The sequence below is a fragment of the Onychostoma macrolepis genome, chromosome 21, assembly GCF_012432095.1.
Source record: "Onychostoma macrolepis isolate SWU-2019 chromosome 21, ASM1243209v1, whole genome shotgun sequence".
Classification (NCBI taxonomy): domain Eukaryota; kingdom Metazoa; phylum Chordata; class Actinopteri; order Cypriniformes; family Cyprinidae; genus Onychostoma; species Onychostoma macrolepis.
This window is the reverse complement of record NC_081175.1, coordinates 25045373-25060457: the sequence shown is the minus strand read 5'-3', so window position 1 is coordinate 25060457 and position 15085 is coordinate 25045373. Positions and strand designations below refer to the sequence as shown.

The window sequence follows — 15085 nt, the reverse complement described above, 5'->3', positions numbered from 1 at the left end:
ATCCTAGCAATGCATTAACAATCACTAAGTATATTTAGAATCATAGCAATGTTCCTGCCAAGTACTCAGAACACCCTAACAATTGTATAGCAACTGACATAGTGCTAAAGCACACTTCAGTAGCATAGCAACACCCTGGTAACCACCCAGAACACCCAAGCAACCAAATACCAACAACCAACAAAACACGCTAACATCACTAAGTACGCTTTAGAATCATAGCAAAGGCCCTGGCAAATAATCAGAACACCCTAGCAACTGCATAGCAACTGGCTTGGTACTAAAGTACACTTTAGTACCATTATACCACCCTGGCAACCACCCAAAACACCCTTGAAACTCGCCTGTGAAATTTGCACAGCCAAGCACCACTCATTTTCTTCAAGGAAATGTAAAAATCTACCATCTGTTCACACACAAACACACATTTCTCTCCTTCCCTTTACCAAGATATAAAACAAAATTTTCCTAAATCACAAAATAAATCGCTATGTTTGAACCAGTAGTATTTCAGCTGCCGACGGATATTCTGTAAACTAACACTGAAAACAGCAGGAAGAACAGGCTGCTTGGAGAGGCAGAGGAGGAGGCGCAGGGGTAGGGGAGAGTAAGTGTTCAAACAGCAGGGCTCCGTTCCAAACACCTCTGCAGTACCACGGGCACCACGAGGCAGACCATTTGAAGTTCTGCAGAAGAAAACTTCTAAAAACATGGACTTTACTTCTTCCTCTCCACACTGCAGAATCATTGGGGAGGTCTCCAGCACAGACCGATTGATAAATCACTCATATCGTGTTGGACTGTTTTTTTTACACTCAGCCTCAAGCTGAAGGCTTTACAGTAGACCATTACAGATGAGTTACTGCTGCCACAGTCTCCTTCTGTCCAACAGCTCAGATGGTTTCTGCTGGTACATTCTGAACCAATCGTCATCCATCGCTCCTGATCTCCAGGATATTATCGTTTTGCTGGGGGCTGCAGAAATCGCACAGCCTACACATGAATTATTAAAAGATGATAAAAAGCAGAAAGAACAGTGTTAAAGGGAATCCCAGCTCGAGATTACGGTTTTGCTGCTCTCACATTGATGAAAGTAAAATTGATCGCTGTTGCCTTAAAGAACGCAGCTATAAAACATTCATATCAGACATTTACTGCATATCTTGTTTTAGAATTAATAGCAATATGCACCTGACCAAACAGATCAGCGCTTTTGTAAAACTAATCCATGTGTTTGTACAGAATTAAAGAAGCTGTTTTAAAGAAATTAAAGAAACCCACAAATAAAAAAATTATATACTCACCCTCATGTCATTTATTGGACACAAAAGCAGAAACTGAACGTCAACGGATGCTGTCAAGCTTTAAAATGACAAAAGAAAAATAACATGAGGGCGAGCACCAGAAAAAAGTTTATATGTCACAATTCTGACTCTATAACATGCAGTTGCGAGTTATAAACTCACAATTTTAAGAATATAATCATTTTTTCGCAGTATTGGACTTTATAACTCACAATTGCAAGTTTACATTTCACAATTCTGACTTTTTTTTTCTCTCAAAATTGCAGGATATAAACATGCAGTTCAGTTATAAAGTCAGAATTGTAGGATATAAAGTTGCAAATGCATGTTATAAATCCCAATAATGAGAATAAAAACTTTTCTTACAATTGTGTGTTATAGAATCAAAATAGCAAGAAAACAAGTCAGAATTGCGAGATACAAAAATCAAATTTTTTATTCAGTGGCAGAAAAAGATTTCCATAGATTAAAGAAGCTGTTCATTGATGAAAAAAAAAATGTATTTACCTTCATGTCGCTCCAACCCCATATGATTGAATTTCTTCTGTTGAACACAAAAGTAGATGTTTAGCAGAATGTTCATGCTGCTCATTTCCAATGAAACTAAATGTTAGCAGATGCTGTCAATCTTAAAAAAATAAATAAATAAATAAAAAATAACAACATGAGGGTGAGTACATGATGACAATGTTTAAAAATCCCTTTAAGGTTTAGCTTTATCCTCAATGGTTGAGGTTGAATGTTGATTAGTTGATCAGTTTTGCAGCTTAATTTACCACAATTCAAGCTTCATTTTTAATTTGCTGTCTTAACTCCATGAAAAAACTAGATTTTTATTCTAGTGTTAATGTGTATAGAGAAAAAGCTAATAAACTCAGTTAAGTTCCTGGTGTTGCATAAATTAATCAGCATAGACATTTGGCATTAAGTTTGATTGTTTGATTCATTAGCCAAAAACTGCTTTATTGAAAAGTATTATTTAGCACAGCATTTTAATTAAAAAATTGTTAGCTTTTATCAAAAGCCAGAAAGAAATCTAGGTTTGAAAGAAGTATTTAATTAACACGGTCAAGTTCAGAGAGTTTAGAGAGAACTAACGAGACCAAATGTTCCATCAAAAATGAAAAGCAACCTCCCAAGGGCACTAATTTGTAGATAAGCGTCTTTTTGCCGCTTACAAGTCCGAGGCCGTGACACAAGGTCAGCCCAACATTGAGAGCGTTCTAAAAGTCTGTGCTGCACTATTTTTATGCAAAACACAGTCCTACCATGTGCGCTGATATGTTACTCATTAATCTCTGAAATAAAAACAAGCCAATGTGATTCAAGTTGCATTGTTCACTGGCACACACGCTGAGGGATCTCAAGGCCAAACAAATCCAAGCCCAGAGTGATTTGTGCTGAAGTGACCTTCTATTTCTATGGCTCTATCATTCATTCACTCCATCTTTCTTTTATGTCTCTCTCCATCTCCTCCCACATGAAAACGCAACCATAGTGCAGGATGGTAACCATGTTACCTATAGGGATGACATGTTCAGAAGATATTTAAAGGGACAGTTTACCTAAAAATTCATCATTTACTCACCCTCATGTTGGTCCAATCTCTGATTTTTTCCATGGAGCACCAAAGGAGACGTTTATCAGAATGACTGAGCTGCTCACTTCCAGTTGAACTGTAAAAATTAGGGAAAACACATTAAAGGAATATATCAACAAATGAGAATTTGCCAAAAAGGTACTCACCCTCAGGCAATCCACAATGTAAATGAGTTTGTTTCGTCAATAAATTAGGAGAAATGTAGCATTGCATCACTTGCTCACCAGCGAATCCTCTGCAGTGAATGGGTGCCGTCAGAATGAGAGTGCAAACGACTGATAAAAATATCACAATCCACACCACTCCAGTGAGCAAGTGATGTAATGCTAAAGATCTCCATATCTATGCTAATGAAGAAACAAACTTATCTTGGCCTGAGGGTAGATTTTCAGCTAATTCTTATTTTGGGTGAACCATTCCTTTAAAAAAGTAGTTATTTCCAAGTTGTGCATTAAATTTCAAGTCACACCATAGCTTTGTGAGAGGAACAGCCTGAAATTTCAGTCTTAACATTTCAAACTTGACTGACAGCTGTGGTCACCATTCACTTACACTGTAAGGAAAAGAACAACTTAGACATTCTGTTATAAATCATTTTTGTGCTCTACGGGACACCCGAAATCATACAGGTTTCTAAGGACATGAGGATGAGTAAATGATGGCAGAACCGGTCCTTTAAGGCCAGTACAGAAAGATCGGATCATTGTGGATCCACAAGCAAACCAAAAAGTGTGTGTGCATGTGTATGTAATAGACAGTGACAGGCCCGGAAAGAATATCTGCCCTAGATTCAGTGTTTTAGATGTTTTCTGTGTGATGTTTTATTAAAGTGAGGTTGGATATGCTGACAGAGACACAACTGGATGCCTGACACTCCCCGAATATCTCTCAGCCTGTTTCTCTCTCACTCAAAGGTCAGTCTACGTAAAGTGCCATACCTTTGACATATTTATGCCCCCAAAAAAGTTATTTTGGACTTAAAATCTGGTTCATTTATAGGGTTCCATTCTCTTTTTTTAGGGGGAACACACACCTGCTACATTAAATTTTGGGGAATATTGTCACATACTGTACATTCTGTATATTTAAACTTGATTTCCTTATTCAGCAAAACTTGTTTCATACTTCTACTACTGTACTACTGTAAACAATATTCTCAAATCAGTTTAAAAAAGCAGGTTCCCATTGTGACAACTTATCTCATGTAGTGTGACAAAATGCCTGAGTGCAGGGGACAAAGTTAAATGTACAAAATTAACTGTATCTATTTCTCCCTGGGCAATAAGAGTATAATTATTAAAAACTTTTATGCAGCCTGAACTTCTACAAAAATTGTCTTTAAAAAAACACAATAATAAACATTCCCTGAGAAATATTCACTGGGCTAAGAAGTGTGACACATAGTCCTGGTTTTCCCCAGTATATTTATATCTTATTTTTGGTATCACGATTCATGCACATCTAACTATGACGTGTTTTGCACCTCTTACTGTGTCACGACTACTCACTGACATGTCTAGGTCTGTGAATAATAGGTGTTAAACAAGTGATGCATGAGACTGCACTACTCATTCTGTCATAGTGCCAGGTAGTGGTCGGGTGTAATTGCATCACAGTACCCCCGATCACAACACGGGGGCGCACGAGTCATTCTAATGCTAACTGAATTAATGCACTAATACGGCACTGAATGTGTAGGATGAATGCAGGGCGGGTCCTTTCCGGGACTCTCTTATATATAATCCATCTACACATGTGCATGTCAGATATTTACATAATGTTGCAATAAAGAGATTCCAAGCAAATATGGCACTTATGTTTCCATTTATTTCACAGGCGCTTATATGAGTAGTATGTCCTCTTGACACATCTTGTGAGTCCTCTAATGGTACTATTTCTGGAATAAAAATAAAAAAACACTGATATAAGTAATTTATGACAGGGTGCTTGTTAAAATAACCCTTTAGCTTTGTGTATTTAAAGTCAAACAACGTTTCAGTAACAACAAGTGGCATTACAAGTCAGAAAACACCAAGTCGCGTTTGCCTGAAGCGGTATCCATAGCAACAGTACGCTGCTTGCGGTTTTTTTTCTTCATAATAGAAAAGGAAAACTATAAAACTGACCTTTTAACCTTATTATAGATTCACATATTACAATTTTAATCACAAAAAGCTCAAATGTTTTGTTTAAAACGTCTTCATAGACTGTTAACTGTTTGGCGCCAAAGAGAAAACTTTGGTTGCACGAAAAAAACCTCAGGAGAATTTGCCGCGAAAATTACTGACCGAAAATTTGACGCCCCTTAAAGTGTTTTTGTAATTTGCACAGTGTTGACATTTAAAAATGCTTACAATAGAGCAACAGTAAGAAAGGGCCCGCGGGAGAAATGTGATCGCTTCACTCGCATTGACCCGGACTGGGGCGTGATATTGGGATGCTCGGTTTACAACCGTCCCGGGCGCGTGGCTATGACAATATCGGGCCATTAACGCGATCCGTTGCCAAGTGCATATCCCCGGTGGCGCGTCTCGTAAGCGCAGAGGAGCTCCTGACGCGTTCACGCGTTCCCTTATATAGGAACGCGTGGCGCCGCCTCCTTTCTCATCCACGGAGAGCAGTCGGTGTGTGCAGTTGTAATCCATCCTGAGTAATTCACTTGCGTGGGGAAGGCGGACCAATAAGGGCGTGAACGCACACAAAAGAGGCACGGATAACGCAAAAGACACCAGACGGGAGCAGCGCGAGGAGACGAAGGTCACAACCGCTCAGTTTTGATCACTTTAACAACACCGGACTCCATTAAATCACTGGCATACATCAAGATGAGCACCGTGAGACCGTCCGAACCGGGACCGTCAGAGGAGATGATGCGGATGATGGTGATGCACGAGGCGCTCACGGGCAACGATGCTCGCCGTTACGGTTTCCCGGTGGCTTGTGTAGAATGAGAGTTTGGGTCATTGCGCAGAGATGTCGGTGCCTTTGCTGAAGATCGGTGTGGTGCTCAGCACCATGGCAATGATCACCAACTGGATGTCCCAGACACTGCCATCACTAGTGGGGCTCAACACCACCAAACTGACCGCGGCGCAGGGCGGCTATCCCGACCGGAGTATAGGAGTAAGTCTCGGGTTATTTCCCCTGAAAATTCAAACGAAAAGTTCAAATACTAAGCCTTTAACATGTAAAAATATTGTACACTATAGCAGCGCGTCGCTATTCCCGTTTTCCAACATTTAAAGCGCTTTTTGTATACAAATGTTCATTGTTTTGCATTCTGTTCCTTTCTTTCTTTAAAATTCTCCAATGCAGGAACGTGTGTGCACGCCTCCTTGCGCTTTCTCCGTTTCAAAAAGTGGCGTTCACGGACCTGCTGGTTGTGATGTCATGGAATTTCGAACGCTCAGCTCATTCATATTACAGTTCGTAATGTTTTCGCGTTCTAATTAGCTCTAATACAACTTTTTTATTATTTTATTTGAATAAACCAAAATTGCTGCAATAAGTCAATAGATATCAGGAGCATTTTTTTCCGTGATTTTACTGAAAGAAGCAAAGAGGACTAAGACACAGACATAAAATAGCGTTTTAACACGTCTCGAGTCCCTAGCATTCTTTCGAACGCAAGAACGTGTTTTGAGCACATTCTTATGTTAAAGTATAGAATAAAGAATGGAACAAATAGACTTCATCATCAAATACACTGTAGATGTAACGCAGCTGTGTAGCTCTTTCATGGACAATTTTAATATTAATATGACTTTGAATATTAGCAAAAATCTATGGGGTTTACCACGGGCCAGATTAAAAATGGAAGATAACATGAAAAGACTGCAAAGCAGACCGAATCTGTAGTGTTGTAATATTCCACTGGTGTGGAGATTTAGGATTCTCCAGACCTGCATCAGCGGATGTTCATCAATCCTCCATCTGTCCCTCACGCTCACCAACTCCAGACAGACTGTGATTGGATCTGTAACTCTACAGCAGTTGAAGAATGACACAGCTGAGCAGGATAGATCGCCTCTCTCTAACAGCTGTCAGTCAAATAGACTACAGAACTGTGCGCATGAATGAGACTGATGTAAAGCCGCTGCGTTTTGATTGGAGGGTGGGGAAGTGGGCGTGGTCTGATGTGGCACGAGCAGATGGGATTTTGCGTAATCTTGTGTCATGTGTTTGCAATGCCAATAAGTCTGGGATTATAAATGAAACTATTAAGTTTAGATGTTGTAATATTTCTCGTTGTCAGGTTTTACCCGCTAACCCAGAGGAATCCTGGCAGGTGTACAGCTCGGCTCAGGACAGCGAGGGCAGGTGTGTGTGTACGGTCGTCGCACCTCAGCAGACCATGTGCTCAAGAGATGCCCGCACCAAACAACTCCGCCAGCTACTGGAGAAGGTGACCTCCCGACCCATAATGCCCTATTGGTTTGCCCTTGGGCATCATGTTACCTACCTAAAGTTGCCACAGACACAGAATCTATGACAACCAGAGCTTTCCTCCAGAGATGAACGTGACCTAGAGGCATGAGCCTAACAACAATATTATTCGCATACAAACACACAGAGTTAATGAGTTCCTCTGGAACACGGCTGGCACAAAGGCAAACAGCCTTTCCTCAGAAAGACAATGATGCAACTCCTCGAACACATCAAATCATTAGCAGACATGGAATAGCTGCAGAACTCGCTAGTTTGCTGAAGGTCACTAGATTCGTTATATATTGATATATTTAGACGTTTCTTCAAAATCAGATCATTTTAAGTTTAGTGGAAGAAAATAAATAAACTTAATATCTGGTAAAATATGTAGTTATAACAAATTAAATATATATATAATATTCTATTATTATATATTTTTACCATTTTACATTTATTTTAATATTTAATTTAAATGTATATACTTAATAATATATAGCAAATGTAATAAATTAAAGAAAAATCTACCATGAAATTCTAAACTAAAAAATAAACTCAATATTCTGTGTGTGTGTGTATATATATATATATATATATATATAGAGAGAGAGAGAGATATAGATAGATAGAGATAGATAGAGAGAGAAAATATATATTCTTCTTATATATATATATACACATAATACACATATAAGAAGAAGAATTATATGAAATGTGTTTACTTACAAAACCACTTTCTCTCTGGTACTTGTGTGTGTGTTTTTAGGTGCAAAATATGACGCAATCAATCCAAGTATTGGACCAGCGGACCCAGAGGGACCTGCAGTACGTTGTGAAGATGGAAGATCAACTCCGTGGCCTGGAGACCAAATTCAGACAGGTGGAGGAGAACCACAAACAAAACATCGCCAAGCAATACAAGGTAAACACACAATTAAATGCAAGCAGTGCACATATTTGACACGAATGCACACATCGTTCCACACTTTCATACACAAACACTGCAGATTGCATGCACACCTATAAATGCTTGTGTGATGCTTGCGAAATATGCAGACCTGTCTGATTCGATCCAAACAATTAGTGAACTTTATTATCAATATTTGCATTTTTACATTTTTACATTTCCGAACAAAAAATTCTAAATTAAATAGTAATTATTAAATAAAAAATTATAAAAAATAATAACAGAATAAAAAACTAAAATATAAAAATGAAATAAAATAAAAAATATTAAATATTAAAAATAAATATAGGATCTGCACATTTCGATTTTTCTATAATGTACCAATCAAAGCATTCCATGACACACTATACTACGTGACACATGCATGGACTGTAATTTTGTTTGCACTTTGTAACACAAGTGTGAGTGTGCGAGTGCATGAGATGTGCGTGTGTGACTGTGAGAGCACGTGAATGTGTTAGCTAGGTTAGTGAGTTAGCTCCCTGTGCTGAGTGTGTTGTTTCTTGCTTGCAGGGCTAACTATAAAGACATGATAGGAGAGCCAGAGGCCAGAAGAGGCAGGTCTAACCCACGATTGGCTGAAGTGGGCGTCAGTCACGCTGTTTATGTCACGATTCTCATATTCTATTCGACATTAGCTGTAAGAAACACTTCTCCCCCTCCCTTATCCAACCACCAATCAGATCTCCTCCTGCATGCTACTCTAAAGAATTGTTACGTTTTATTTAGTTTCATTGCTATATTGCTATTATTATTACTATTACCACCATAATTATTCTCATCTTTGCTAGTATTGCTTAAATTTTTTTTTTTTTTAATATTATTATTACTCTTATTATTTGTCACTATGAGTCTTTGGTTTTTGAAGTAATATGCGTTTTTGAAGTAAAGAATTTAATCTTAACATCACATTGTTGTATGTGAGTTGTAATTTCAGCATGTGTCCCTTTCTGCTGTTGCATTCTAAACGACAACTAATAAAGTCTTTTCCCAATTGTTTACCGTGTTCAGAGCGCTTGATTTCGTCGATAAATGTTTGTAGATATATAAGTTTTATACGGATATGAGTAGTTTTACTGCAACTTGGCCTCTGGTCTCTCACTGGCTCTACAAGCGCACGCACACACACACACACACACACACACACACACACACACACAAACTGCTAAAAATAAACGTTTTTATTGGTTTATTAAAGCACTTCAGCAAAGAATCCTCTTATTAAAAACCATTTCTCATGGTTCCTGAGGTGCTATATGCAAATTTAAGTTTGTATTACATTTGAAGTTCTTGATATTAGCATCATTTGTTACAAAAGTGGATTTTTTTAAGCATTGGTACATACACTACATGGCCAAAAGTATGTGGACACATTAACGTTAAACAATTTTCCTCTACAACATCACTTAAAGATGTATAAAATCAAGACTACGCCCAAAACAGTCTCTTTACCTTGTGAAAAATAAGTACACATAATTTACTTAAGAATACACTCAAGTGTGAACTGAATGTAATATTTTCAGAAACTTGCAGTAATTGCATGTTATTTACAATTAAATGAAACTGTATTAGTTTACATTTATATTAAATGCAATTAGAGTGATTTTAGGACTTAAGTTCAATGTTATATTCAAATTTAAATTGTCTGAAATATGGTTAAAGTGTACTGCTGAATGTGCAGACAAGCATTTATGGTCAATTAAAATCATTGTTTATTGGTCCTTTGTAATGATGAAATTGTGATTTAGTACTTTTACAAAAAATATTAACTCTAAACGTAGAATGAATTCTACGTGAACATTGAATAACACACTATAGTTAAAATTATAATCAAGTACTTTACATGCACTTTAGTATGTTAGTCAACACATTGAAATAAGTGCATTTCTTCAAAGTACAACCATAAAGAATGACTGATTTTAAGTGCACATTCAATACAATTAATTCAATTCTATACAAAAAGCACACTTCTTTTTCACAAGGGTAAACAAGCATTTAAAGTAGAACGGAACTTTTTTGCACTAGCGAAGTTCATAAAAAATGGTTTATCCAGTCGTCTGGTGGGGAAAAACTGGACTGACCTGCACAAAACCCAGACCTGAACATAGAAGACCTTTGCAACCTTTTTCAATCATCCAACATCGATTCCTGACCTCACTGATGCTCAGGAGCAGATCTCTGCATCCTTGTTTCAGCATCTAGAAAAACTTCCCCAGAAGAGTAAAAACTGTTATAGAAGCAAGTTGTAGACGACTATAACGATTAGCGTCCACACAGACGCAAGACAACTTTGTTTATTACAAGCACACTGCAGTTTTGTTGTCCGCTTGCCTCTTTAAAGTCAGGTGAATTCTGATTGGCTGTCAATATTTTTATCGTTCATCAGCTGGAAAAATCATTCTGTAAGTGTCTCCAAAGACATTGTTCAGTTGTGCTGTTATTATTATAAAAGTGGTGTGGACTCCGCCATTCTTTTAAATTGAGAACCATATCTTTATCATTATAGTTTTATCCTTGGTGTGAATGGGTCTCAACTCGTCGTAAATGCCAATGGTTTTGAAATTGAAGCACATTGGTGTGGTGTTTAGATGTCCACATACTTTGAGGCAGATATGGTTTTCTATAAGACCCCAATGGCTGTAAAACCCATTTGAAACGTTTATTTTAAGAGTGTCGAGATGAACAAACACACTATACACAACAGTGTTCAACACCTAGATTGTTCAAATTAGCATAGGCAGCAAGGGTTCAGGCAGGTTTCAGAACGTACAGTAGGCAAGACTTTCCAATGTTTTCACGTTACATACTTACAGGCCATAAAGGCAAAAATGGCGGAGCTGCGTCCGCTGATCCCTGTACTGGAGGAGTACAAAGCGGACGCGCGGCTGGTTCAGCAGTTTAAGGAGGAGGTGCAGAACTTGACGTCCAGCCTCAACCTCCTCCAGCAGGAGATGGGAGCCTACGACTACGACGACCTGCACTCCCGCGTGGTTAGTCTCGAGGAGCGGCTACGCGCGTGCATGCAGAAGCTCGGTAAGACACACAACAAATACGTGTTTATCTTTCTCAACAAAGTTTAGCCAAGACATTATACTGTCTCAACATCATTTGAATTCCAGGTACAGTATAAAATCAGCTCAATTTGTGGTATTATGTTGATCTCCACAAAATCGACCGCACCAGTTGCACCGGCCAAAGGACGGCCCTGAGCATAACCATACATTTGACGTGCAGTGAAATGCTTTTTTGACTTTCTGCACAAAGAAAAAATACAATAAAACATTAAATTACATAAATTAACATATACTAGAAATATATTAGAATTAACAACAGTGTAGAAAAAGTTTAAAAAGTGTAAAATTATCATTTAAACACCTTTACAGTTAAAACAATGCACATTTTAACAGAACTAATTTTATAAAATGATAATCTTACTGTAAATACTCCAGAAATTGAAATTGGCCCCGTTAACTTCCATTGTATGCGTCTTGTTGTAACCTCAATTTTATTTTTTTCCCCAAATTATTTTTGTGGCAATTAAAATTATGCCACATGTTTGTACCAAACTTGTAGTATTAATTTAAGAAAAGCTATCATTTTAGAATTAAAACAAGCAGTATTTACTTAATTTATGAATCATTTTTTCTGAGAGGACATTGCTGAGACAGGACAACAACTTTGTCTGATTTAGCTACTCACAGACTAAACATGTGTCACAAATATACCTTCCTAACGTAATAGCCAAAAAAAGTCATGGGTATGAGCCGCCATGTGTCACAAACATCTGATGGTTAATCAAGGGTGCAGCGTTAATTACTTCCAGCAGCGTTCTTAGCAGCATCTCAGGTTAAAAGAACTTTCCGAACAAGAACTATTTGGTCCAGTTCCAGATGTTCTGTGGGGTTCTTTGGAGATTAAAAAAAGTTCTTGTCACATTATAGGTTCTTAAGATCAGTGTTTTGGCTCCTCTGTTCTCTAAAGCACACATGATGGTTTTCAAAAGCACATAAAAACAAACAAAGGTAACACTTTAGAATACTGGTCCATCGTTAATGAATTGAACACAGGAACAAATGACTAATGCACTATTAACATAGTAACTACCATTACCAAACAAGAAACTCTGATTAATGATTTAGTAAGTAGTAGCACTCAGTTGAAACTGGTAGTTCACTATTAGCTAATCAATAACTACTATTTGTTTCATATATCCTGGAGAATTCCTAGGAACTACTGTATACAGGTTCATAATTAATGTGAATTATGCATAATGAATAATTAATTCTAAAATGAAGATCATGGTAACCCACGAGTAATGACTCAAGTATAATCAAATCCTTCTAAAGGAACTACTAATTACGTAGATCAGTATTCTAAAGTGAAGAAAAATGAATTTATAAACAAAACCTTACAAAAACCTTTACAATGGTTACAATGACTTCAGTAATTACTAGAGAGTTATTGCGATCTTCACTTTAGAATACTGATCCAAAAAATTGTAATTCCTTTAGAAGGATGTAGTAACACCTGAATAACTACTATCCAATACTTTACAAAACCCTCAAAAGCTTACAATGATTTCAGTAATTAGTGAGGAATTATCATGATTTTAGTAATTCCTTCTGAAGAATTTGGTAACGCTTGAGACATTAAGGGGGTTACCATGACCTTTTAATTATGAACCTGTATACACACTGTAAAAAGTGATACGTTGACTTAACTTAAAAAAAATTGAGGAAACCCGTTGCCTTAAAAATTTTAAATAAATGATATAATTAAAAAAAAAAAAAAGTGAAGTGAATTGTCAAGTTCACTTAACTTTTTTTTAAAATTATTATTATTTACTTAATTTTAAGGCAACAGGTTAAGTCAACTTATCACTTTTTACAGTGCAGTAGTTCTTAGGGAGGTATGAAAAACTAATAGTTACTGATTAGCTAGTGAACTACCACATTCGACTAACATCACTTACTAATTCATTAATCAGAGTTTCTTGTTAGCTACTAGTAGTCACTAGATTGGGTTATTCATTAATGATGGAACAGTATTCTGAAGTGTTACCTAAACAAACCTTTATTGGCATCCATGGTTCCATTAAGAACCTTTAACATCAATGGAACCTTTCTATTTCAGGTTCTTTATAATGGAAACAGTTTTTCACACTAAGAAAAACGGAAAAGTTCACTAAAAGGAAACGGGTTCTTCTGACATAACTACATACAAACTTTTTTGGAACCTTTATTTTTAAGAGCAAACTAAAGAGCGATTTATAAAAATCGGGTACAAATTAAGGCACTGATTATAAGAGAAATGAAGTCAAAATCAGAATCTAAACTCGCCTGTCTCTGATTCACTCTAATCTGATTTCTCAAACACGTTGTCTGCTGTTTCCCAATGATGAAGACAAATTTTAAACAAGATCTCTTCAAATTCACCGTTTCTTCTCGATGAAATGGAGAGCAACTGGAAACGTCTGCTTACATCTCGAATGTTTCAGATGAGCCCAGTATTCTCCAGCGTCTCTTCTGGAGTTTTCAGAGGAGATCTCAACATCTCAAACAGTGTGATTTGACCAAACGTCTGTAATCAAAAAATATTGAGTATTCAATATTTTTCACCCATTTCTACTAAGCTCAAATGTTCTGAGCTGCTCTCCACATTCATTTTACAGCTCTGTACTCTTACTGTATGTCAACTAATCTTTCATTGAGGTCTGTTTTTATTTTAGCAGAAACATCTGAGATGTAGCTGACACTTAAATGAAGCATTACTGAGAACTCAGTTCAAGTCTCCTGAGCTATAAGAGAGTAAAATTATGCATTCACCATCACAGCCTCCATTTCCCAGCATCCATGCACACATACACACCAGAATCTTTTCTCTGGTGTGTATCATCTTTCTTTCTCCTTCACGCTGAGTTTCTGGAAGAGAAATCTGGGCCAGTTTCACTGTACGATCAATACGGCTTTAAAACAACTGATTGATCTCTCCTTCACACACACACTTGAGCTTCATCCATGTGCGTCGCTTCTGATGATATGAAACATTTACAGGAAAACCATATGGATCTCAAATATTCCCATGCACATTTCATCCCACATGTGACCTGAATGAGTTTGTGCTTTGTCAAGGAAAGATGCAGTACTATTACTGTTCTAAGCCATCAGATTTACAGCAAAAATCACATTTTCATCAGAAACGTAAAAATGTAGTTCACTATTTCAAACATAAATCCTCCAATGCCATTTTGATATGATCATATGAGATTAAACAAGAACACATGAATTTAACATGTTCTCACATGTGCTCACACGTGAAATTCATGTTTGTTTCCTGTACGGTCTACAAACAATTTTCCCTCAAAAATTGATAGTAAATGTGACCCAGGACCACAAAACCAGTCATAAGTGTTATTTTTTTCGAAATTGAGTTTTAAAGAAAGATGAAAGATTAATAAATAAGCTTTCCATTGATGTATGGTTTGTTAGGATCGGACAATATTTGGCTGAGATACAACTATTTGAAAATCTGGAATCTGAGGGTGCAAAAAAAAAAAAAAATCAAAATATAGAGAAAATCACCTTTAAAGTTGTCCAAATAAAGTTCTTAGCAATGCATATTACTGATCAAAAATTAAGTTTTTATATATTTGCGTTAGGAAATTCACTAAATATCTTCATGGAACATGATCTTTACTTAATATCCTAATGATTTTTGGCATAAAAGAAAAATGGATAATTTTGACCCATACAGTGTATTTTTGGCTATTGCTAAAAAATATACCCCAGC

The 15085-nt window shown here is 36.9% G+C and overlaps 1 protein-coding gene across 2 annotated transcripts in view; it reads left to right on the top strand.

Annotated features, from left to right (window-relative positions):
• Positions 1 to 15085, top strand: part of olfm1b (olfactomedin 1b) — a 33037-nt gene that overhangs the window by 8544 nt on the left and 9408 nt on the right. Inside the window, exons 1-4 of one of the 2 annotated variants that reach the window (XM_058758912.1) lie at positions 5519 to 6027; positions 7160 to 7309; positions 8096 to 8251; positions 11110 to 11329. In XM_058758912.1, coding sequence (XP_058614895.1) covers positions 5878 to 6027; positions 7160 to 7309; positions 8096 to 8251; positions 11110 to 11329 — 676 coding nt within the window. In that variant the 5' untranslated portion in view covers positions 5519 to 5877. Of the gene's footprint in view, positions 1 to 5518; positions 6028 to 7159; positions 7310 to 8095; positions 8252 to 11109; positions 11330 to 15085 lie in introns of those variants that run through there. The other variant, XM_058758913.1, reaches the window with a different exon arrangement.